At 38.5% G+C, this 26,673-nt stretch overlaps 3 protein-coding genes across 5 annotated transcripts; 2 read left to right on the forward strand and 1 right to left on the reverse strand.

Moving 5' to 3' along the window:
- The first annotated feature begins 1,404 nt into the window (after positions 1-1,404).
- Positions 1,405-8,161, forward strand: rnf185 (ring finger protein 185). Of its 2 annotated transcripts, none has more exons than XM_034192092.1 (6): positions 1,405-1,919; positions 5,591-5,609; positions 6,663-6,775; positions 6,884-6,938; positions 7,308-7,425; positions 7,515-8,161. In XM_034192092.1, exons 1-6 carry the CDS (start codon positions 1,747-1,749, stop codon positions 7,610-7,612), a joined length of 576 nt encoding a protein of 191 aa, XP_034047983.1. In that variant the 5' UTR covers positions 1,405-1,746; the 3' UTR covers positions 7,613-8,161. The 2 variants fall into 2 exon arrangements, with proteins under 2 accessions (XP_034047983.1, XP_034047984.1); XM_034192093.1 differs by having other exon boundaries at positions 7,518-8,161.
- Positions 8,162-10,399: 2,238 nt separating this feature from the next.
- On the reverse strand, positions 10,400-15,705 carry LOC117529341. Its single transcript, XM_034192098.1, has 2 exons — positions 15,475-15,705; positions 10,400-11,925 (listed from the first exon to the last, which is right to left on the reverse strand). Exons 1-2 carry the CDS (start codon positions 15,602-15,604, stop codon positions 11,216-11,218), a joined length of 840 nt encoding a protein of 279 aa, XP_034047989.1. The 5' UTR covers positions 15,605-15,705; the 3' UTR covers positions 10,400-11,215.
- Positions 15,706-20,021: 4,316 nt separating this feature from the next.
- Positions 20,022-24,247, forward strand: LOC117529339 (homeobox protein goosecoid-2). Of its 2 annotated transcripts, none has more exons than XM_034192094.1 (3): positions 20,022-20,392; positions 20,471-20,709; positions 24,069-24,247. In XM_034192094.1, the coding sequence occupies exons 1-3, from the start codon at positions 20,155-20,157 to the stop codon at positions 24,150-24,152; spliced, it is 561 nt and encodes a 186-aa protein (XP_034047985.1). In that variant the 5' UTR covers positions 20,022-20,154; the 3' UTR covers positions 24,153-24,247. The 2 variants fall into 2 exon arrangements, with proteins under 2 accessions (XP_034047985.1, XP_034047986.1); XM_034192095.1 differs by having other exon boundaries at positions 20,486-20,709.
- Positions 24,248-26,673: the final 2,426 nt, after the last annotated feature.

Consider the following 26,673-nt stretch of genomic DNA (forward strand, 5'->3'; position numbering starts at 1 on the left):
GTCTTGTACAGTATTTCACACATTTTAATTATTTTTATGACATTTCAAATACAAAAAGTAAACCAGGCTTCTCAATATAAAAATTTCTAAAATTATCTTCCTTAGAGTTAAACTGAAAGTAAATCTCAACAACCTGAGATAAATTAATTAAAAACATTAAAGTCAAGATGATGGGTTGCATATATATTTAACCAAATTTTCTTCTTAAAGTAAACTAAAAAATCTTGGCCTGTAAAAGGAGAGCAACTTACAGGTGGCTGTCCATGAATTAGTGTTGTCACCGTGTTGAACAGGAATATTAAATTATGGTTGTTTTTGTTGATCAAATCAGAGTAATAGGCCTGCGTTGTAGCCGGTAGTGCATGCTTATAGTCTAGAATAGCATTGCACCACTGAGGTGGAATACTTCTAGTTTTGAACTACGCCATTTTTGTTCTAGACCTCTACACTTTTGCTTGAGGCCACGTAAGTAATCATTGAACCAACAAAGGCAACTGTGGGGTTTTTTTGGGGGGAGGGGGGTTAATATAAGTGGAGCGATCATGTTGAGTGTGATTGTGAGCGCTGAGTTTAAGCTGTCCACAAGACTGTCTACTGAATGGTCATTTTCCAAAACACCAAAAGTATTGAGCAAAGAGTTTGCAAACTTATGTGCATATGATTTCGTCATTTTTTGTTTGTTTTTATTATTTTTTTATATATATATATATATATATAAATTTGCAACAATTTCAAAAATAACTTTTTGTCATATTGTCATCATGAGTGTTGGGGTGTTTCTGTTGAGTATACATTAACATACAAGCAATAGTGTGATTATTAATAAAGCTTCATAAATTACATGCAAATAAATAAAAGGCCAAGCCCAGACATGTCCCACTGTGCCAACAATTTATACTAAGATGGAAAAGAATAACAGAAATGACTGTGTTAAAAGATGCCAACATGGCTCACTGCTCCTCATCCGTATCAGTCAAAATCCACAATTTCAGAGGTGAGTAGTTTTATTTGTTTTTCTTTTAGCAATTTTTTTTTATTTTTTATTTATTTTTTTTTATTATTTTTTAATTTTATTTATTTATTTTAGTATACAGTTTTTTTAGTATATAGTGTTATTGATGGAAATTTTGACTGACTCATCAGCCTGTGTATTCCCTGCTGATGACAGGGAATACACATCATCATTCCAAAAGTGGTGAAATTTTTCAACATATTTAAAAAAAAATCTGTCAAAATCACTTCATTTATTATTAATTTAATGTTTGATTGAACTTTTAATAACACATTTATTCTTCTCAAACAATAATTAATTACATTGCTGTCACTCTGTATAAATATTTGTTAGTCGCGAGATAAGCGTAAACAAATCAAGCTTCGAAAGCTTTTTTTGGTACATGCCTCAAAGCTTCGGCAAAACGTCAGTACTGTGATGCAACCAGACGCAAAGATATTTCCGCAACTTCTCACAACTAGTCAGTTGAAAGAATTTTCTGGTTAACGCTGTTTTGAACGGTAGCTTGTGTGTTGGTTGCTTTTGAGTCTGTTGCCGGTGAAACGATAAACTTGCTAACGCTAGCTAGCATCGCCACTTTTTTGTGGACTAGCAGGTGTCCGATTTAATTTTATGACGGTTCGGTCTCGTTTTCTCTTCCAAGTTAGGAGCCGTGTTTCCTAAGTGTGTGTATGTCGGAGCGCTGGCTGACGTTGTAGTCAGGCCGTGTGTACCCTGTTGTTTTTGCGGATTAAATGGCCACCGCGGCTCCCCCTCCAGCCTCCGGCTCAGCTGACAACCCGAAGCCGGGATCGAGTGGCTCAAACGCGGCCGCTGACGGCGGCTCTCAGGACAGCACTTTCGAGTGTAATATATGTCTGGACACCGCCAAAGACGCAGTAATCAGCCTGTGTGGACACCTTTTTTGGTAAATATTGTCTTTCTGTCCATTCTGCTCCATTTATTTTTGCTGTTGTCTGAAGGGTTTTATACACATAGTTTTACGCAAGCAGCGTACATCAGGACATCACGTATCTTTATTTTCCCTCCCATTAAATTAACTGTTTTTCTTTGGAATGTCGTAAAGCCTTTGGCCCATGTGATTGTGGAAAAATACACCCAAAAACTTTGATCTGCTCCAAATCTTTATAATCCACACTAAGCATTTGCAACTGGAGGCCCGAGGGCTGGGTGTAGCCTTCACCTTTAACCCTCTGGAGGCGTGGCTATTTTGGGGTGATTTTGACTCATTTTGGTTTTACCTTCCTTCATAATTGACCTTTAAAAACTGTTTACCTAGTTATGTTTGGTGTCATTCTTTTCAGCACAACCTGTATGACGTCCCAGTTTATTTCATTGACATACTGCATTAAAACAGTGACCCTAAATTCACCCCAAAACCTAAAATTTGAATCAGAAAAAAGTTTTTTTTTTCTGTGAAAACTAGAAAAATGTTTAATGAGCCATTTTTTAAAAATTTAGAATACAAATATAAATTTAAAATTTCAAAAATAAAGTTATATATAACAATTCACATTAAAATGCAAGAAATGCTTCAGGTGTTTTTTGTGGCTATTTTTTATGCAATAAGATGACACAAGAAACAAGATAACACAAATTATATTTGTGCCACTCAGAAAAACAATTCCTGTCCAGTGCACATCAGAAGCCCCCCAGATTTGTAGATAATTCCACCTCGATACCATATGTGTTTTTCCCTAATTCTTTGTTTTTTTAGCATTTTGATTGGTGTTGGTGCAGACTGTCCTGGCTGTGTTCGTGGCCAAAAAAAATAGAAAAAGCCTGCTCTGTGTTCCAGGACTCTGCGCTGGGGCGGAGTTCTGCAGCTCAGAGCCTTGGAGAATATGGAAAGAGAAGCGCGCAGTCCGATCCACTGTGGAAATCTGTGCACACAGATCGGTGAATCCATCTGCTCTCATTTGTCAGACCAGAACAATAAAGTCCACATCATTAGATTGATCACGCTCTGGTTCGTCTTCTTGCAGTTTAAAAAAAACAAAAGATAGACTTGAAGCGCTGTTCTAACACACCTGATTATTTTGGTGCACTAAATAAATAAAATAACTACACCACACACTAACAACACACGCTAAAACACTCCACCACACACACTAAAACACATTCCAAACACAGTAAATATCACACAACTTTCAAAAGTGATTGCCGTCTGCTTTTCGCTCCGCATGAAACTACAATTTTCTTCTCTCAGCAACCAAATTAGATAGAATTAAAGTCCAGTTTGCAAAATGCGTGCACACACACCCTAGCACATCCACGTGGGGTCTGTGGGTTGTCATCAAACCCAAGTGGAGTTGGAGATTGTGATTGGTAAGCTCCTGAGTTTTCCACCAATGGTAACAACCCTTTCTCCTGCTGAAGATGAGGGGTCTTCTTTTTTTTTTTTTTTTTCCCCACGCCTTTCGCACCTGCAGCTGAATAAGGAAATGAGTCATTTTTGCTGAGGGTGTCTGCCAAATATGAGAAGATGATCCCACCAAAAATCTTGCATAAATTATTAATTATACTTGGCCTATTAACGAAATTTAAAAAGTGGTGTGCAGGTTGAATTCAACATTCAAACAGACAGAGTGGAGCATATTGTACCCTATGTCCACTTAATTAGGTCATGTGACTTTTGACGCGAAGGCGTGTCAATCGACTCCAGAAATGTGAAGCGGTACTACATCTCAGTATGATATAATACACAAATTGCTATTAATATTGCAGCCGTTATTTAAACTACACAATGTCATGCTTCATGCACAACCCTAACAAGTTTTTGAGCTAGGAATTCTGCTTTGGCACTATAATGTCCATCTTTTATCTCATGATAATCATGGTGATTTTTCATTGGGTGCCATGTGAAGTTGCTGAATACAGGACCATATAAATAGTCACTTTGTAAAATGTTTTATGTTGTAACCACCGCTTTTTAATGTTATTTAAAGTACCGTATCGGCATGTCAAAATGCCCAGGGCATTCTGTGTGAAATTCTGCCTCAAGAAGGGGTGGGTGGATGCAGGAGCATGTGGCCAATATTATATTCTTCAGAACGCCATCCCTCCCTTTATTTCAATAAAATGTCTGATTTTAAGTAACTCACCTGTTTAGTGCCAGAGCCCTTCCACCTTGTGCTCAACTCTTGAACTGAAAAAAAAAACCTCATTGACATCATTGTCTTGCAACTACAACTGATTTAAAATTTATAATAACCTTTCATGCATGGTAAATAAAGAATTTAAAAAAAAAATTAAATCCCCAGATATTGTGAGGCACCTGGTACATTTATGGAACTTGGGAACTGCCGGTCACACTGATGGTAAATGGGCTGCATTTATATTGCGCTTTTTCATCTATATCAGAAGCTCGAAGCACTTTACAGTAATGCCTTGCATTTACCCATTCACACACCTATCTCATGGTGCTGCCATGCAAGTCGCTCACTACACTTTGGGAGCAACCTGGGGATTAAGGACCTTGCCCGAGGGCCCTTAGTGATGTACCGGCCAGACGGGGGTTTGAACCAAGGATCCTCTGGTTTCAAGCGAGGTGAGGTGATGGTCCCACTGATGATGTCATCACACGTAAAACACGGAGGCCATGAGAAAAACGTTACAAAAATGCTTTATTTTTTGCTTTTTAGCACATGTTCTGGTGATGAAATTATTTTGGGATGGGCATATAATCTACTTTAATAACAAATTAATTACATTTTTAGGGTTGGCGTTTAGCAACATTTCTTTAAATAAGGTCTCTTCACTTCTGCTTTGCATTTCCAATTATTTTGTTTTGCAACATAATTGAAGCAGGTATCTTATGTAGGCATAGGGCAGTTACTGGTTTCCCAGTATACCATGGCTTTAAAATGCCACAGTTCCTAAACTGCAAGGATCTCATGTTCGGTAATGTGAGCTAAATAAACCTAACGTTATTCTACATGGTTCAGTCAGTGAGCTTTGTGTAGCTGCAGCCTATTTGTCATGGCCAAAGTAATGTGAATATTTACGTTGGCAAAATGCATAAAGACGCACCTGCAGCTTAGAGGAGAAAAACATTCTAATACTATGCACAGTGTGTTTTTGTAGACTGTGAGAGGAGGGAAAAAAATTGCACCACGCACAACTCTTTGCTGAATTCATGGTAACGCTGTTTTGATATTAGCTTCATCAAGAATTTGGTAGGCGACTGTGTTGGATATATTACTGAAATAAATGTCTCACTAATGAGTAGGCCTGTAACTAACTATTGTTGTCATTATCAATTAATTGATTATTTTCCCGATTAATCACTTACTTGTTCAGTCCATATAATCTCAGAAAATGGTGACAAAATGGCAGTCATGTTTTCCAGAGCCCAAAGACGATGACTTAAAATGTCTTGATTTGTCCACAGCCCAAAGATATTCAGTATCTTGCCAGAGATGGGTGAAGAAAGTAGTTGAATAAACCAGAAACTATTCACATTTAAGAAATGCAAAATCCACCAATACTTGTTTTAATACATTGTATTTGTCAGTTACACTGGCAAAAGTTGTAAAGCCTCACTGATTGACTTTTTTTTTTTCTTCTTTTGACCAGCTGGCCTTGCTTACATCAGGTAAGATAATTTTTTATTTTGTCCTTTCTGTTATTGCTTATCAGCTGCTTTGGACATGAAAGAAACTGACAAAGCAGCTCGTTTAAAGTGACTTGTATCTTCAGTCACACCTGCTCATAATTCTGATTATGCCCCATTAAAAAAACAAACAAACAAACAAAAGTTTATCATTCTTGACATCAGAAAAAATGTGATGAGGGAGGGCGATTTTTTTTTTTTTATTCTTCTTCTTAGAAACAGAGGACAAACAATATAGTAAAATTTTGAGGCTGGGCAATGAAACTTCTCCTTTAGCCTCCAAGCTACCTCCATTGTCCAAGATACCATATCCATACTGGCTGTAAATGTCACTCACCCCGTACCATGGCTTCAGCTTCTTGGCTTTGTCAGCATTCTGTCTCATGATAAACGGCACCGTCCTTGTGTGTGGTTGTCAACGACGACAAGCAGTAAGTTCCAGGTTCGGCTCAGTAAACGTCATCTGTCTTTGGCCAAAGCACACTTGCCACCTAGTGGACGTGCCGGTTCTTGCACCAGCTGTACCATCATCAATAAAATTTGCCAAAATAAAAAATTGATGTGGGCCGATTTCAGTATGCGGGCGGGGATGATAAACTGTTTTTTTATGGGGCCTTATACACATGAGAAGATTATTCCCAGCAACAAGTCCAGACATACCCAACAGGTGGCAGACAAGTTATGCATACATTCAACAACACTGCTCCTAATGTCAGTCTATGGGATCTTTCTTACATAATCAAAATACTTAGCTTTTTGGATTGATCTGGTGTGTCAAAGTTCACATGATTTTGACTTCACCTTCATTGTATGTCCCTTTTAATTTGGAGACATACAAATGGTAGCATGTATTGTTTTTGCATTATTGTGTTCACCCGGAGAGGCGATGGAATATCTGTTCATGCACTTACTGCATTTTGCACAGTATGTGCCTCAGCTGTTCTAAAGCCTAAGAAAATAGCAGACAGCGCATTGTCATTAATACTTTATAACCAATGCAGATTGTCACCTATATACTCTTCTGTTTCTGTGTAGTGGCTGGAAACTAGACCCAGTAGACAAGTATGTCCAGTTTGTAAAGCTGGTATCAGCCGAGAGAAGGTCATTCCTCTATATGGGCGGGGAAGCACAGGTCAACAAGACCCAAGGTGGGTGTATTTGTTTAAACCACAGGTCATTTGCACTTTTTTCATGTAATGCATAATTGTACTTTAGCTTCTTGTATTGCAATGATGAATAAAACTTTTGTTACGTAGAGAAAAAACACCACCTCGACCACAAGGGCAAAGACCTGAACCAGAAAATCGCGGTGTAAGTACGAGTAAACCAGTGCACCCTCCTGCTTAATAACAATCTGTGTGCTACTTCATTTATAAAAATCAGCTCCCGATTCAGTTTTCTCAGTGCAGTGTCATTTGTTAAGTTGCATGAAGTCATTCATGATGAAACTGTTACACAGTTGTTGCTGTAATGCAAACCTGTGCTTTTATTCATTAATGGAAGCAGCTTTCCCTCTGGGATCTATTAGACGTTAAGCACCAACATGCATAAGCCTCTCTTGAGGATGAACATGAATTGCATTGGTTGTTGCGTCACATCTCACTGTGTTAAAATGTCCCTAGACTATTGTAATAATACTGCTAAACATTAAGAGAAATCTTAACTTTATTATTTTAACAGGGATTTCAAGGATTTGGCTTTGGAGATGGCGGGTTCCAGATGTCATTTGGAATTGGTGCTTTTCCATTTGGAATTTTTGCAACAGCTTTTAACATCAATGATGGGAGACCTCCACCAGGTACTTGTGTATCATAAGCCCTCACACAAATACTGTGTCTTTGGTTGTCAGGATGATGCACTAAAACCAAATCCTGATTTCCCAAACAGCAGCCCCTGGGACACCACAGCACACAGATGAACAATTTCTGTCTCGACTCTTCTTGTTTGTTGCTCTGGTCATTATGTTCTGGTTACTGATTGCATAAGTAACCAGTAGTTGCCCTGGAGAATGGTGTGTTAGACATTAAAGTTATTTTACATAATCATTACCACAGTTTGCATCAGTTTGATTGTGCCTGCATGATATTTTTAGTTAAATTTTCTTGTATTCTTTTGTATGTGTATTGAAAGACACAGGTGATGGAAAACCAGTAAATCTTAAAGTGCTTAGATTTTAAACCAGTGTCACACAGGATGGCCCGACATAAAATTGTATTCTATTTCAGTAGGAAACTGGGTCGGGGGAACTGCTTTGTGTTGTACAATACAACTCTCTGTGACCTGAATACAACCCAGTATCAAGGTGTTCGGGTTATGTTGTGGAGTTTTGGGAAACTTCAAAACACAGCAGTAATCGTATCATGCTGGTGCAGCACAATAAATGGTTATGAAGTTGTTGTGGTTTGGAATGTGCTTTTCCACCTTGATCAGCCATCATTCCTAATGTCCAGTGGTGGGCACTAGAGGTGGGCGGATCGATCCTAATATCGATACCAACGCTGGTATTGATATTGAACGATCCTTGTGTAAAAAGATCAATACTCAAGCTTTTTTCTCTCCCGCACGCACTGACTGCTGCGCACGCAGATTCATCAAAGTCTACTCTCTGTCTGTAAGCGCAGCACTACGCTGTGGTTTGTCAGCCCTCTACCTCAGGAGAATTTGTTTTAAGTTGTGTTGAATGATATTTTTTTTAAACAAAAATGTTGATTGTGATAAAGTATTTTGTTGTCACATACAATGTTTGGTGAAATTCTATCCTATCCTTTTGGACCCTTTGGATCTATGAAGCTTAAATATGAAAAAGCATCGTTATCGGCGATACTGGGCCTGTATTTACTTGGTATTGGATCAATACCAAAATTCCCGGTATCACCCACCTCAGCGCAAGTCAGCGCTTCTGTCTCAAATTAGCCTTCTCTTAGCAAAAGAAACCTGGTGACCACAGAGAAAAGGAAGGGGAGGGGAGAAAAAAAAAATCATTTATTTTTCACAACATACAGACCTGTAGGCGTATCACACGAGTCATGTACAGACAGACAATTTTGACTTATGGTTAAAATTTAAGCAAACTAATTCCGGACATGTTATTGAAATTAGTGTCACCTCTGTCGTTTTACAAAGTGAACATATCAGCTTCATGTTAGTTTTAAAGTAATGCACTAATTTTTAAGGTTTTAGCATTTACAGAGTACAGACACACATGCCGCAGTGCATTATGGGAGAATTGTTCATAACTGTGAAGAGCAATTGCCACACATTCACTGAAAGTGCTCAATCACTTAAACAGAATTTTCAATTTTTTTTTTAATGAAAAAATTACATTTAAAAATACAGATTTGTAAAACCCACCACACATTTCAGTTACTTGTGTGTTATACCGACCAACTACTGATGTCAGGAAACTATTTTTCCCGTAATGCATTGCGGCATGTGTGTCTTTAAATACTTAAACAGAGGTGATGGTAATTTCAATAACGTATGGAATTTGTTTAAAATTTTAACCATAAGTCAGAACTGTCTGCCTGCGCATGACTTGTGTGATACGCCTGCAGCTCTGTATGGTGTGGGAAAAAAACATTTTTTTTTTCCTCCCTCTTCCTTTCTCTCTGGTAGCCAGCTCTCGTCTGCTGGCAGAGGATTGAGTGTTGCACTCATCGCTGTCTGTCTGCTACAAAACATGTAACAGACAGGCACTAAAATCTATGATTTCAGACTTTACAAATGCTTTTAACTGTTAAGGTTTATTCACTGTGCCTGCAAAAATATGTTAGCGGTCTAAAAGCTATCAGAACTAAATTCATCAGAAGCTTATTGGTCTGCTTGATGGTTTTCAAAGTTATCCGAAAAGCTAATCCGCTAACGAAAATGTTATCTTTGGTAATTAGCAGTTAGCAGATTAGTGGAACTGTGCCCACCACTGCTAACGCCCATATTCTGAATGTCTAGAAATCCAGTCAAACCACTCCACCCCAATCCTTGTTGTCATCGGTTACTCTGCCTGGGTGTTTGCCATCCAAGTCACAAAGCAGTTGGATGTGGTGACGAGTGGTACCAGGATTCGCTCCTAGACCTGACCTGTGCTTTACTCAAACGGTGTATGCTAAAAGCTGCTGTGGATACTGTACAAAGCAAAAGACGACTATGCCAGCATCTACATGGTGATTTCCATGTTGTGTGCAAGGTCTGTGCCATTTCCCAGGCACAGACCTCACAGGTTCGTCGCATCGTGATCACGGGTTCCACACAGAAAGCACCAGACACTGCCCTCATGACGTGTCCTCTTGGGTCATCTGTATGACACTGGTTATAAGTTGTCATTTCTTTTCTGGTTTATATTGGTTAATAATTTGACAGTTTCCAAATGTGATTTTTTTTCCCTTTTTTTTTATCTTTTACAACTGTTCCAGTTTATACTGTATGTGAGATGGTACAGTTACACTTACACTGTCATTGATCCTCCACTTTGGTGAACTTGATGACAAATGTTATTTTCCCACAATGCTGGCATCACAGCTGCACATAGTTCTGTATGCAGCCTTTTGTTTATTGCAACAACAAAAAAACAAACTGAAATCTAGCATGTGCCTCTCTCTTAAAAAATTACACATAAATGTACCAAAATTATACATTTATATTCCCAGTTAAATCACTGTCTTAAAGCTACAGTATATATGACTTAGTGCCATCTAGTGGTGAGTTTTCAGTGTGCCTTATGGAGCCACTTATAACAGTTTTAATTCTCTTCATATTTTCTTTTTTTTTGGCCACAGATTCATGCTCCCTTCTCTTGTGGTAAGCAATATATAATATGATCCTCTATTTTACAAAAATGAGGGTTTTTTAACTTGCTAGCCTGCACTAGCAACTAGTTGGCAGTGTATGATGGAGCAACCACTGATTTCTTTTCAGTCTTCTGGCCAGGCTGCAAAGTATGAAAGGCGGAGGAAATGTGTCCTTATTGGGCTGATGTGTAAACATGGCAGCCTCCATGAAGGGCTCATTCTAAGCTTATGAAAACCAATATGTTGTTGCAGGTAATTAAATATCCCTAAATCCTACACACTGTAGCTTTAAGGATTTTATTTTTTTGATTGTCTTAAAAGATGTGGTATTGCATAGAAATCATTGAATGAATAGTTCTTGAAACAGTGTTCTTATTCAAGTTTTAAAATGTTTTATTTTTCTTGTTTATTGTATGGAAATGTAAAATACTGTACACTACAATGACAAAATTAAAATGCTGATAGTTGGTTGAAGTAACATGGAACTAGTTCTTTTATAAACATGTAAAGAAAAATAATATTGACAGTAATGCTGTGTAAATATGGATCTTACTAATGTTGTGCCTCCTTTCAAAATAAGGTTAATTTTTCCTGAGCAGTCAATAATATGCAAAATGAAGACAAAATACTGGATGTGGGGAAAAAAATGACAGCTAACCTGTTTGAACAGTAGTGCTGATTATTTCACACAGAGAAATTACCTCAGATTCAACAATGTTTTTGTCAAAAAAAAAAAAAAAAAAGATCAACATGTTGTGGATGAGGTTTTAGAAAACATAATAAAATAGAAAAAGTCTGTCTGGCTTAGTCCCGTGTTTCTGACTCCGTCTGTTTTTCTTGGTATTCTGGCTGTGCATCGTTGAACTCTGCTTCATACATAATCTGTTGGATCTTCATTTTTGTCTCGCATCTTTTCTGTGGAGGAAGCCGCTTCAGAGCAGGGACAAAGCTCAGCAGAAACAGTTCGTCCTCGTCCCGTGCCCTGTTGGGGTACGAGGAGGTGTTGTCTTTGACCAGCCACTTGCTGGGGCTTCCTGTGCTTTGGGAAGGAGGCACCAAAAAAGACTCTTTGATCAGGTGCCGTTTTTGTCCAATCTTGCTGATGGGTTTTACCTGTGAGCTTGACGGTATTTTTCCAAGGATAGGCAGAGGAGCAATCTGCGTGTCTTGGGGCATGTGAGGGTGCTGCGTCACAAAGCCTATGTGGGGCTTGGGGTCAGGCTGATTCAGAGGGGTCTTCATGATGGAAGTGGGGGACTTGATTATCTCAGAAGGTGTGGTTTCTCCTTCCACGCTGCCAGATTCATTGTCGGGATTGTCGTGGTCTTCCTCGTTGGTGTAGATCTCTGACAGTCCACATCTGGAACCGGTAAAAGGTGCAATAAAATTCATCAGGTGTCTGTATTTCCATCGGCTTTGGAAAGTTACTCCTTGATGTTTGCTTTTGATCTCCGTTCGAACTTCCTTCAGATACCTGTCTCTCAGGTTCTTCCATTTTCTTTTGCAATCCTCAGCTAGAAGAGTTTAAAAGAAGTGTAAGAAATTACACAAGTTCTCTTTTCTGTTAAACACACAAATTTACTTAAAAATAACAGCATGTCACTTCCAGTATAACATAAAATTTAAATTTAAAAAGTTGCTGCTGTACAAAAAGGACAGGGGAAAAATATTTTAATAAAAAATCCCAGTGTACAAAACCATGTCGATACTACTTGACAAACAGGTATTCAAGCCTAATTACTTACATTTTAATATTTTGCACCAGCAAAAAAGTTGGGATGGGGCAACTTAGTGTAAATAATGAGGTTTGCACAGTAAGTTTTTAAGCAGATATGGAAAACCCCAACTTTCTTCAGTAAAATTCTTACCATGTATTGTTTAATAATAATGACTTGGATTTATAGAGCGCTTTTATTCATTCACTCGCACATTCACACATTGGTGGTGGTAAGCTACTAGTGTAGCCACAGTTGCCCCAGGGCAAACTGAGTGGCTGGCATTCTGTGGCCCCTCCGACCACCCCCTCATTCATACACAGGCAAGGTGGGTTAAGTGTCTTGCCCAGATATTTGATTGGTTGGGATTCAAACTGCCGAGCCTTCACTCACAAGACAGCTCGCTTTACCAAATGAGCTATTGCCATCTGTTGTCCAGCTGCTCTCCCAGGTACTTAACAGACTGAGACCATTTCTGCCTCTGATCCATCAATAATGATTGGCGATGAGAGGTTGGCGACATCAGAAATCAAACACCACCTCCTTTGTTTTGGTGGCATTCAGCAGGAGCTTGTTCTGCTGGCACCACCTCACAAAGTCCTTCACCAGGCCTGACCTACCTGCAGTCCTGACCCATCCACAACAGAGAATGTGGGAAAAATTTTAAACAAAATATACTACAACAAGCCCTTACTGTTGCACACTTTTTGCCAGAATAATGGGATAAAATAACACAAATCATCTTTTAAATTGTGAGAAGGAATGACAAGATTACAAAGTGATAACTGCTTTGGTATCAAAATTTACTGAATATTGCAGGTCTTAAATGTAGAAATGGATGTGCTGTATTTTGTTCAGTTCATACTGTGTGCAATGACAGAAGTAAAAGGTTTTTTCTCTCTTTTTCCATACCATTCCAACTTTCTGATTTGGCATTGTATATTATCATTTTGCTGGGATTTGTCTCTGATGCAAAAGGTTTGACAAAATGTCAAATTCTTAATTTCATGTTTTGTTTTGTTTTTTTTCTCATGACACAAGACATGACACAAAACTAAAGTCATTTCAAATGGTAACTTTCTGGCTTTAAGAAACACTATAAAAAAATCAGGAAAAATAATTGTGGCAGTCAGTAACGGTTACTTTTTTAGACCAAGCAGAGAGAAAAAAATATGGACTCACTCAATTCTGAGGAATAAATTATGGAATCACTCTGTAAATTTTCATCCCCAAAACTAACACCTGCATCAAATCAGATCTGCTCATTAGTCTGCATCTAAAAAGGAGTGATCACACCTTGGAGAGCTGTTGCACCAAGTGGACTGACATGAATCATGGCTCCAACACAAGAGATGTCAATTGAAACAAAGGAGAGGATTATCAAACTCTTAAGAGGGTAAATCATCACGCAATGTTGCAAAAGATGTTGGTTGTTCACAGTCAGCTGTGTCTAAACTCTGGACCAAATACAAACATGGGAAGGTTGTTAAAGGCAAACATACTGGTAGACCAAGGAAGACATGAAAGCGTCAAGACAGAAAACTTAAAGCAATTATGTGTCAAAATTCGAAAATGCACAACAAAACAAATGAGGAACGAATGGAAGGAAACGAGTCAACGTCTGTGACCGAACTGTAAGAAACCGCCTAAAGGAAATGGGATTTACATACAGAAAAGCTCAACGAAAGCCATCATTAACACCTAAACAGAAAAAAAACAAGGTTACAATGGGCTAAGGAAAAGCAATCGTGGACTGTGGATGACTGGATGAAAGTCATATTCAGTGATGAATCTCGAATCTGCATTGGGCAAGGTGATGATGCTGGAACTTTTGTTTGGTGCCGTTCCAATGAGATTTATAAAGATGACTGCCTGAAGAGAACGTAAATTTCCATAGACATTGATGATATGGGGCTGCATGTCAGGTAAAGGCACTGGGGAGATGGCTGTCATTCCATCATCAATAAATGCACAAGTTTACGTTGATATTTTGGACACTTTTCTTATCCCATCAATTGAAAGGATGTTTGGGGATGATGAAATCATTTTTCAAGATGATAATGCATCTTGCCATAGAGCAAAAACTGTGAAAACATTCCTTGCAAAAAGACACATAGGGTCAATGTCATGGCCTGCAAATAGTCCGGATCTTAATCCAATTGAAAATCTTTGGTGGAAGTTGAAGAAAATGGTCCATGACAAGGCTCCAACCTGCAAAGCTGATCTGGCAATAGCAATCAGAGAAAGTTGGAGCCAGACTGATGAAGAGTACTATTTGTCACTCATTAAGTCCATGCCTCAAGCTGTTATAAAAGCCAGAGGTGGTGCAACAAAATACTAGTGATGTGTTGGAGCGTTCTTTTGTTTTTCATGATTCCATAATTTATTCCTCAGAATTGAGTGAGTTTATATTTTTTCCCTCTGCTTGGTCTAAAAAAGTAACCGTTACTGACTGCCACTATTTTTTTTTCCTGATTTCTTATAGTGTTTCTTAAAGCCAGAAAGTTGCCATTTGAAATGACTTTAGTTTTGTGTCATGTCTGTGATCTGCTTTTTTTCTACAAAATTAAACAACTGAATGAACATCCTCCAAGGCCGGTGATTCCATAATTTTTGCCAGGGGTTGTATGTGTGTGTGTGTGTGTGTGTGTGTGTGTGTGTGTGTGTGTGTGTGTATATATATATTTCAGGGGGTGCTGACATTTGGGAAATTCAAATCTACTATTCATGAATCAAACACTGGAATGCTTAAAACTTTAGTAAAATTCTGAATATTTAAATAAATATTGCGTTACAGCTATTTTTTTTACTTCATAAATTTCTATTCCGCATGTGAACAATATATGCCTCATAATTTGACTTTTATTTTGGCAAGAAAATTACACATAAAATACGCAAATGTAAAAAACGGTCCTCCACATGACTGCGTCCACACCGCAGTCCTGTCGCTCCTACGTAGTTTATTACCTGATGCACTGTCGTCCTTCTGCCGCTTCGACGACACCGCGTGAAGCGTTCGGTCCGCGGTACAAGCGAGACGAAAAGCACGCAGCTCGCCGTGCTGCCTCTTCCGTCGCGCCGTGTGCGGAAACGCGGCTAGCGGCGCAGCGGCAGCCGCTCGGCGCGGCGCGGCCTACGAGCTGCTACCGCTAACACGGTGCGCGCCGCTTCTCCGTCAGGCGCGCTCTGCGCGGATAAAAATGAGGAATAATATAATTTTTAAAAGCCTATGGTAGTTATGAGGAGCCATAACTACTGTTTTAGTCGTTTTCGCCAACCTCCAGAAAAGCGAATATTTAAATTGCTGTAAACTTCTGATAAGCCAACAAAACAATTAAGTTTACTGACCTGGAAGACCGAGTGCAATGCCGATACTTCTCCAGGCATTGACTCTGCTGTGAGAGGAGCGGTAATTCGGCAAAGTGACGTTGTAGAGCTCTGGGTAATTAAACACAGCCAATATTAACTTATCGTCCATTTTGCCTCGGTGTGTGATGTCTGCGCGGAAGCGGCAAAACGTCGTCTCCCGCCTTTTCCGCTCAGCTGCTGCGTCAACACCAGTTAGCGCGAGCTGCCGCTCCGGTGACGCGTCCGTTCAGCTGCCGCTGTAGCGGCGTTTTGTCAGACGGGGGCGCACGAGACGGCAAGCGCCACACCATGAGTAACAATTACATTACCTTCAAATGAATTATATATATATATATATATATATATATATATATATATATATATATATATCAGGGATCTAAAATATATCAATAAAATAATTTGCTTTCTTATTTTAAGTATCTGTTCAATGGTGTCCAAACTATTCCAGAAAGGGCCGAGAGGGTGCAGGTTTTCTTTGCAGCCGCTGACTCCAGCAGGTGATTTCACTGATTAACATCCCTTTGAGCAGGTGGGATGAGTTCATCAGTGAAATCACCTGCTGGAGACAGTGACTGCAAAGAAAACCTGCACCCTCTCGGCCCTTTCTGGAATAGTTTGGACACCACTGCTGTAACTTGTACTATGTAATTGTTATTGGCTTTTTGTGGTATTTCATTACAGCAAACTATAGAAATTTTTAAGACTTTAATATAACTATCAGATTCTGACTTATTTTTAACTGTGATTATGATTATGAAAATTCAGTAAGGTATGTCTTCTATAATATATTCCAGTTCTAAGGTAGAACTATACTAGTGTATACTAAGGTATATCTCAAAAAAGGAAGAGTAGAGTGGAGCCACTTAGGTGCCTGGTCTTGAGAACCAGGGATGGTAGGGGTTTTGTGTGTGTGTGTGTGTGTGTGTGTGTGTGTGTGTGTGTGTGTGTGTGTGTGTGTGTGTGTGTGTGTGTGTGTGTGTGTGTGTGTGTGTGTGTGTGTGTGTGTGTGTGTGTGTGATTATAATCGATTTATTAGGTAGTATTTATAAAATAAGCAGCTGACATTTTTCAACAGTGGTAATAAATTGTGCAAAGTTTCTACAACCCCTGGCAAAAATTATGGAATCACCGGCCTCAGAGGATGTTCATTCAGTTGTTTAATTTTGTAGAAAAAAAGCAGATCACAGACATAACACAAAACTAAAGTCATTTCAAATGGCAAGTTTCTGGCTTTAAGAAACACTATAAGAAATCAAGAAAAAAAGATTGTGGCAGTCAGTAATGGTTACTTTTTTAGACCAAGCAGAGGAAAAAATTATGGAATCACCCTGTAAATTTTCATCCCCCGAATTAACACCTGCATCAAATCAGATCTGCTCATTGACATTGACCCTATGTGTCTTTTTGCAAGGAATGTTTTTGCAGTTTTTGCTCTATGGCAAGATGCATTATCATCTTGAAAATGATTTCATCATCCCCAAACATCCTTTCAATTGTCCAAAATATCAACATAAACTTGTGCATTTATTGATGATGTAATGACAGCCATCTCCCCAGTGCCTTTACCTGACATGCAGCCCCATATCATCGACTGTGGAAATTTACATGTTCTCTTCAGGCAGTCATCTTTATAAATCTCATTGGAACGGCACCAAACAAAAGTTCCAGCATCATCACCTTGCCCAATACAGATTTGAGATTCATCACTGAATATGACTTTCATCCAGTCATCCACAGTCCACAATTGCTTTTCCTTAGCCCATTGTAACCTTGTTTTTTTCTGTTTAGGTGTTAATGATGCCTTTCGTTTAGCTTTTCTGTATGTAAATCCCATTTCCTTTAGGCGGTTTCTTACAGTTCGGTCACAGACGTTGACTCCAGTTTCCTCCCATTCGTTCCTCATTTGTTTTGTTGTACATTTTTTTTTTGAGACATATTGCTTTAAGTTTTCTGTCTTGACGCTTTGATGTCTTCCTTGGTCTACCAGTATGTTTGCCTTTAACAACCTTCCCATGTTGTTTGTATTTGGTCCAGAGTTTAGACACAGCTGACTGTGAACAACCAACATCTTTTGCAACATTGCGTGATGATTTACTCTCTTTTAAGAGTTTGATAATCCTCTCCTTTGTTTCAATTGACATCTCTCGTGTTGGAGCCATGATACATGTCAGTCCACTTGGTGCAACAGCTCTCCAAGGTGTGATCACTCCTTTTTAGATGCAGACTAACGAGCAGATCTGATATGATGCAGGTGTTAGTTTTGGGGATGAAAATTTACAGGGTGATTCCATAATTTTTTCCTCAGAATTGAGTGATTCCATATTTTTTTCCTCTGCTTGGTCTAAAAAAGTAACCGTTACTGACTGCCACAATCTTTTTTTCTTGATTTCTTACAGTGTTTCTTAAAGCCAGAAAGTTGCCATTTGAAATGACTTTAGTTTTGTGTCATGTCTGTGATCTGCTTTTTTTCTACAAAATTAAACAACTGAATGAACATCCTCCGAGGCCGGTGATTCCATAATTTTTGCCAGGGGTTGTATAATGAGTTGGGATGGTGTGTGAGTCCAGAGTGTTTTTGGAACCTTAGACCTCAGCAGTTTTTTGAAGAACTCAACCTTTTTATTTCCTGTTGGTTATGTAATTTTTAATGTTAATTTACTGTCTTAATGCATTTATAAATTTAGTTTCTTGTTATCACATACACACTATTATTATTATTATTATCATCAGTAGTACTATTATTATTTTATTTTTCCTTCTATTTTGTCATTTGATTTTTTTTTTTTTTAAATGGGCCACAATGGAAATAAGTGTTTTCACTTTGTGTCATCCATGTGTTTTTAACATATTTACAATTATATTATGTACTTACATTGAACTTACTAAATAAAATTACACACTCATGGTTTTAATATATAGACAATTTACCAGCCTCCACTGGAATAGCGTGAGTCCAGAATGTAAATATGAATGTCCATTGTTCAGCGGTGTTAGCTAATATTTGTAGTCTCTCTAAAAATATTAGTCCTATCAACGTTCAGTTTTGGCAGTGTTAATCTTTGACCCAAAACAAATAAACATACCAAATGGAAAATGTCAGCTCTCCCCAGTTGGTGTGTAATCAAAATTGCACACATGTATAACTTTTTGTCTTTTCTGCAATCTGCTGTAAGGAAGTGCTTTTAATTTGACAGAGATGGTGGTGAAAGATATTTCACTCATGGTACCAACATGACACTTAAGTCACTCATTGTAACAGCAACATAACACTTGACTAAATCAATTGAACTACAAAACACAGTAAATCAATAACACTAACAACACTGTTAAACTAACGGGAACTACAATAACATTTAAAACCTCAAAACCCCTAACTCCCATGATGCATGGCAGCACAATGTCCAGTGTTTAATGGTTAGCTAAAATCGCTAATTTCTCCAAAAACATTTGACCTATGAACTTTCTGTTGTTGCAGCGTTCATCCTTGACCCAAAATACATAAACATACCAAACAGAAAATCTCCTCGGTTTTATTGTGATTGAAGCCATACACATGCGTGCGCACAGGCACAGAGGCCACTTGGCTATTATAATATAGATATACACACACAAAGACATAGTTTTATTTCTTTTTTTATAGAAAAATGTTGCTCTGACAACAACAAAATTAACCTTTATCGCACTCATCCTCGGTAATGAATTTTGAACTGCTTGAACCAACATGGTTGTGGTCCAATTCCTTTTATTGAGGACAACAATAACTGCAGATAGTCATCTCAAACATTCAGCAAACTATACATCAACAGTCTGTGCGCTATTAAACCCAAGTGAAAAGGATGAGATGGTGTTTATTGTTATCTGTTTTCAAAATGAGGAGCTTAAGACAGATTGTGGAAATCCATTAATTCTCTCAGGGGGAAAAAAGGTGTGTTGCCTTGTATGAAATCACAGGATTTGTTAGAGGATGAATTTAAACTGTAATAGCTTTACCTCAGCTGTGCACACTGTCAGAATGAAAGACTGCACTGCACAGATAAGACACCATTCTCTTAACATGACATTTATTTATCTGTTGTCAGCACTTTAACCCTGCGCGTCATGCAGGGTGCACATTCATGCATTCATCAGCATTACCCTTTAGTCATCAATGCTTGTAATTTATTGAGCATATTTCCTAATGTGCACAATAATATTTTTGATAATCCTAAATAGAAAAGTGACAAATTTAAGAGTTAATCCCCAAGTTCAGCATGCACAAATCTTTGGCCACACCAACGTTCATCTTTAAATCCAGGTTTCTAATACCAAGCAATCCCCTTTTCTCTAAAACCTTAACAATAAGGATCTTAGGAGCTCTACACTTCTCATTTTATGCACTGAAATCTGATTTCTGTTGGAGAAAGGAATGAAGCAAGATTAACTGAATGTGCCGTCCTCCTCTAACCTCTTCACAAAACTGGCCAGATTAACTAGGAATTAAGTTTCAACCATTTTATGTCTGGTCCATAGAGGGATTATAGTTTTGCTTTTTTTTTTTTTTTTTCTTTCTCCCATTCTCAATTTCACTATAAGAGCTGGTCACACTGTTGAAGAGAGGACAAGAGCGGCCGATCACAAAGTGTTGATATCCAGGAGACTGTGGTTGGAATTTCTGTGGATATGAGCGGATTGATCAGGATGGAAAGTCAAAAGTTCTCATTCACGATTGAAAACATTCTAAGCAAATATCCCCACAGCAATGGGGACAATCAACCGTGTCTGACAAGTGATGCTGGACAAAAGGAGAAAGCAGTGAGTCCTGATGGAGGTCAAACCCAGGCTGTTCATCACACCTGCTTGTGCTGCAGCTGTTGCTCTCACTGCAGAGACGTCTTCCACACCGAATTCATCCACGAAGGTAAGACTCAACATTCACCCTCACTTATGATTGCAACTGAAATTTCTCTTCAGTAACTGACACCTGACCTGAAACCAGAGCTCCAGCCTGCAGGCTGTCAGTACGGCTGGCCCCTAGTGTCCGACAGACTGGGAGAGGCTCACAGAAAGGAGCAGTTACCCGGTCAGGTGCAGAGGAGAACCAGACGCCACCGCACGATTTTCACAGAGGAGCAGCTGGAAGCACTGGAGGAGTTGTTCCTGCAAAACCAGTACCCAGATGTGAACACAAGAGAGAATCTAGCACAACGCACTCATCTGAGGGAAGAAAGAGTAGAGGTAATAATTTTACAGTACACTTTGTGTTTGGAAAAATAGCATTAATTATTAATAATAAAATGTTATATTTACAATCCATCCAGAAAGTATTCACAGTGCTTCACTTTTTCCACATTTTTATGTTACAGCCTTATTCCAAAATAAGTAAAATTCACTTTTTCCTCAAAATTCTACACACAATACCCTATAATGACAATGTGAAAAAAAAATTATTTTTTTTTTAGATTTTTGCAAATTTATTAAAAACAATAAAAAAATCACATGGACATAAGTATTCACAGCTATTGCCATGAAGCTCAAATTTGAGCTCAGGTGCATCCTGCTTCCACGGATCATCCTTGAGATGTTTCTACAGCTTAATTGGAGTCCATCTGGGGTAAATTCAGTTGATTGGATATGATTTGTCAAAGCACACACCTGTCTACATATAAGGTCCCACAGTTGACAGTGCATGTCAGAGTACAAACCAAGCATGAAGTCAAAGGCTTTGTCTGTAGACCTCCGAGACAGGATTGTTTCAAGACACAAATCTGGGGAAGGGTACAGGGTTTCTGCTGCTTTAAAGGTCCCAATGAGCACAGTGGCCTCCATCATCTGTAAATGGAAGACATTCAGCTCCACCAGTACTCTTCCTAGAGCTGGCCACCATCTAAACTAAGCGATCAGGGGGGATTAGTCAGGGAGGTGATCAAGAACCTGATGGTCACTGTGTCAGAGCTCCAGCATTCTTCTGTGGAGAGAGGAGAACCTTCCAGAAGGACAACCATTTCTGCAGCAATCCACCAATCAGGCCTGTATGATAGAGTGGCCAGACAGAAGTCACTCCTTAGTAAAAGGCACATGGTAACCCACCTGGAGTTTACCAAAAAGGCACCTGAAGGACTCTCAGACCGTGAGAAATAAAATTCTCTGATCTGAGACAAAGATTGAACTCTTTGGTGTGAATGCCAGGCGTCATGTTTGGAGGAAACCAGGCACCATCCCTACAGTGAAGTATGGTGGTGGCAGCATCATGCTGTGGGGATGTTTTTGAGTCGCATGAACTGGGAGACTAGTCATGATTGAGGGAAAGATGAATGCAGCAATCAACAGAGACATCCTGGATGAAAACCTGCTCCAGAGCGCTCTTGACCTCAGACTGGGGTTTACTCCATTTTGGAATAAAGGTATAACATTAAAAAAATGTGGAAAAATGAAGTGCTGTGAATACTTTCCAGATGCACCGTAGTAAATCAAGTCAATTAAGAAATGTAAAGAGTTAATCCCTATGAATATATTTGATCAATAACTATTTAAATATTCATTTTGAAGCTTTTGTAATTTTTGTAACAAACTCAAAATACACATTTTAAACAGAATGCTGCAGCATGTAAATTCGCAACAAACCATCATGGCTTAAAATACAATAAATTAAAACATAATAAAATAAAGAAAGAAGCAGTCACTTTTAAATCATCTTTTGGCATCTCCTTTTTTGCTCGGGTCACCAGTGAGTTGGCACATTTTACACTGGATGCAGGCAGGGCAACAAGTCATCAGAGAGTCAATGCATACCCTGCATGGTCTACACACCATGATACAGTATAAATGTACAAATACTCATCTGTCTGTCATGGTGTTTTTGACTCTGTATAACTTAATTATGAAGTCATTCATACCCATCAATCAGCACAAATATTTTGCAGATCAATGTATGCCTTTAGATCACTCATTTCAATTCCTTCATTGTTGAGATATACAACAAAATGTTTATTTTCCTTGATCTTTTCCCAAACTACTCAAATGTCTAAATACCTCTTGATGTCAATCCAAGTAATAATTTCACTAAATTTGAAAGAAATCCATCCAACCGTTTTTGAGTTATCTTGTGGACAGACAGACACACACACACACCAGTGAAAACAATACCAGAACCAGAAACCTTCTGTTTTGGAAGCAAGCTACTAACCACTTGAGTGGCTGTACTGAAATCCCAAGCAACCTTCTCTAAATTTATTTGTGCAGGGTTATGGCTACATTCTGTTAGTACTGAGGTATTTGGTTGAATCTAATAAACTGTCAATAATCTCTGTTTTTTACAATACTATTATAACACGGAAGAGATTACATTTTACATTTCTTCGACATATGTCATGGAAGTCCATATCTGATTTTCCACTTGATCTTTGACACATCCACTGAACAGGTGTCCTGAGATTTGTTCCTGATCCCAGAAATGCCTCCATCCTGGATATATACACATAGTGCAGCAAATAACTGAAACAATACTTCACATGGTGATACAAGCACCAAATCCAGCACAAATTCTCCTTAGCCATTGCTCTTTTGAAAAAACCATCGGGCCACTTGAATTTTCAATAGGCGGCCACGTAGGGGTCAATTGAAGAGTTACACAGGGGCTAAAATATAAAAATGCTCCAATCATATTGAAAACTACACGACATTATTTCTCTGATCATAAACTTTCCAAAAAGGTATAGTTTGGACTATCTGTTATGAGGTAAAAACCTTAAGAATGGTGATAAAGGTCAATTTCAGTTTGTACAGGGGTCAAAAGTTAAAGTTGCTCCAATTTTAGTCAAATAAAAAAAGTGCAAATTGTTGATTGAGCTACTTGGATTAATAAATGGAATAGTTTTGACTGTGTTGAATGCTTGGTCTCTAAAGTAAAGGTTAAATAATGCCGATGTCCATTGGATTCTATGTTATGTGACATATGTTACACCGTAAAGTGATGTAACGTGAACTAAGCATGATACATGGTGCAAACTATTCCTTTTTGAAACCCGATTAACTCAACCAATAATTTGCATCGCCTCTGAACAAAATTGGAGCAACTCTATGTTGTTTTTAATCCCATAACTCTATAGAATTTGGTCATAGATAGTCCAAACTATACCTTTTTGGAATCTTTACAATCACACAAATAATGTGGCATAATTTTCAATATGACTGGAGCATTTTTATATTTTGACCCCTATGTAATTCTTCAATTGACCCCTACGTGGCCGCCTATTGAAAATTCAAGTGGCCCGTCGGTTTTTAGAAAAGAGTAATATGTAAGGTGTACTTTTGCCAAATTTGGTACTTGGCAAGCATCAGCTCCTTCCCATTTAAAACAACAGGCACAGCAAAAGGTTGTTTCTTTGTGATGCGTTTTGGTGTCTGTGGAATATTTTTGTGCACAAAATTTAATTTCTGTTTTTTTAAGATGCGGTAGCCAATACCAGCTGAAAAGATGTATCATGTGACCCCTTGAAAAAACATGAACAGCAATTATGTGTAATAATGTAAAAAAATTTTGTATCTGTCAGTGAAAAAAAATGACAGTACTGAACTTAATATTTTTCTGCTTGCAGGTTTGGTTTAAAAACCGAAGAGCAAAGTGGAGACGTCAAAAAAGACTAACATTTGGTGTGGGAATCATGGAACATAAAAATTAATATATGGATCACAGCATTAAAAAAAATGTCAGATGTGTGTGAGAGAGTTGTATAAGGCAAAAATCACGTAATAAACAAATGCAAAGGCCTGTAATCCTGATGAAGTTGTGATTGTAGAAAATTTTGTGGCCTGTTTGTGAAAATTAATGATGAGTAAATGACAGAATATTTTAAGTCATCTTAATTATTTTATTTAATGGCTTTGGACATTAAAAAAGTATTTTTAATGATGATAATTGTTTGACAAGGATACCAATACAATATAGCAAATGTGAGTAACAGTATTCGGTACACCTAACTTTAGTATCTACAATAATTAATAGGTGCCAATTAGAATGTTAAGTTTTAATTTAGCAATTTTATTCCAGCACTGCAACAGACTGGTGTCCTGTCCAGGGTGGACCCTGCCTCATGCCCTATGACTGCTGGAATAGGATGCAGCCCCCCGTGACCCTTAATTGGAGTAAGTGGTTGAAAATCAGTGAGTGAGAGTTTTATTCCATTCACTCCAAGTGACAGCAATACAACTGGCTTAACATCCACATTTGCAACTACACCCCCAACATATATGAATAACATCTAAAATGTGTAAATACTATTCTATTCCAAATAATAACCCGTCATGCCTATTGGACACAAACATGAAAATTGATTGGTTTTATAAAAATAAATACAACCCCAATTCCAATGAAGTTGGGATGTTGTGTAAAATGTAAATAAAAACAGAATACAATGATTTGCAAATCCTCTTCAACCTATATCCAATTGAATACACCACAAAGACAAGATATTTAATGTTCAAATTGATAAACTTTATTGTTTTTGTGCAAATATTTTCTCATTTTGAAATGGATGCCTGCAACACGTTTCAAAAAAGCTGGGACAGTGGTATGTTTACCACTGTGTTACATCACCTTTCCTTCTAACAACACTCAATAAGCGTTTGGGAACTGAGGACACTAATTGTTGAAGCTTTGTAGGTGGAATTCTTTCCTATTCTTGCTTGATGTACAACTTCAGTTGTTCAACAGTCTGGGGTCTCTGTTGTCATATTTTGCGCTTCATAATGTGCCACACATTTTCAATGGGTGACAGGTCTGGACTGCAGACAGGCCAGTCTAGTATCTGCACTCTTTTACTATGAAGCCACGCTGTTGTAACACGTGCAGAATGTGGCTTGGCATTGTCTTGCTGAAATAAGCAGGGACGTCCCTGAAAAAGACATTGCTTGGATGGCAGCATGTGTTGCTCCAAAACGTGGATGTACCTTTCAGCATTGATGGTGCCATCACAGATGTGTAAGTTGCCCATGCCATGCCATGGGCGCGAACACACCCCCATACCATCACAGATGCTGGCTTTTGAACTTTGCACTGGTAACAATCTGGACAGTCTTTTTCCTCTTTTGTCTGGAGGACACAACGTCCATGATTTCCAAAAACAATTTGAAATGTGGACTCATCAGACCACAGCACACTTTTTCACTTTGCATCTGTCCATTTCAAATGAGCTCGGACCCAGAGAAGGTGGTGGCGTTTCTGGATGTTGTTGATGTATGGCTTTCGCTTTGCATGGTAGAGTTTTAACTTGCACTTGGATTTTATTTACATCAATTCTGAAGAAATACAACGAGTATGGTACTCTATAGTAAATCTGTGTGGAAGTAGACAGTTCTCAAAAACTGAGTGACTGTGCAAGGAGATTAGAAAGAAAAGCCACCAAGACACCCAGACAACCCAGAAAAAGTTACAGACTTGTGTGCTTGTGACTGGAGAAATTGTGCATAGTGGTTGTTTTGCATTTTGCATCATCACTCATGGCCTCATAGTGTAGTGGAGCAGAAAAGAATTTTCTTTCAACAAAACATCTCTTTCTTGCATCTTCAATATGTTTTCTGGTAAACTGTAGCTGAACTTTCAAGATTTTTTTTTCTTTAATCCTTCTCTATACCACTTCATCATGAAGCTGAAAAAGTGGGTGCAAAATTCCTGGTTGTCATCCAGGACCAGGACCAAGAGCATTTATGTGGTGTTGTGGATGCTGCAAAGCACAAGACCAGCCCAGGCTCCCAGATTTAATTTGAACCTGAGAAAAGAAATCTATGTAGAAACCTGCATTCTCATCAAGTTCCAGAGATATGATCATTAACATATTTTAGACAGTTTCCTCTGATTTCAGCTTGAGCACAGAGCTATTACCTTAACATGACCAGGGATGGATGTGGGGGGGCCCCCCAACCAAAAAAGAAAAGAAATGCAAAGAAAAAATATATGAAGAAAAGAAAGTCCCTTCGGCTGCTCCCTTGTTTACACTCAGCATCACCGCAGGAGGCCCAAGGTGAATCTGCATGTTGAATTGGCAGAGGTTTTACACTGGATGCCCTACCTGAAGCAGCTGTACATTACATGGAGAAATGTGGCAGGGGTGGGGTTTGAACAGGGGAACTTTTGGCACTTAAACTGAGCACATTAGCCACTTGGCCACCACCCCCGCTCATAAGAAGAAAAAGCAAAATGTGGGA

The sequence above is a fragment of the Thalassophryne amazonica genome, chromosome 17, assembly GCF_902500255.1.
Source record: "Thalassophryne amazonica chromosome 17, fThaAma1.1, whole genome shotgun sequence".
Taxonomy (NCBI): domain Eukaryota; kingdom Metazoa; phylum Chordata; class Actinopteri; order Batrachoidiformes; family Batrachoididae; genus Thalassophryne; species Thalassophryne amazonica.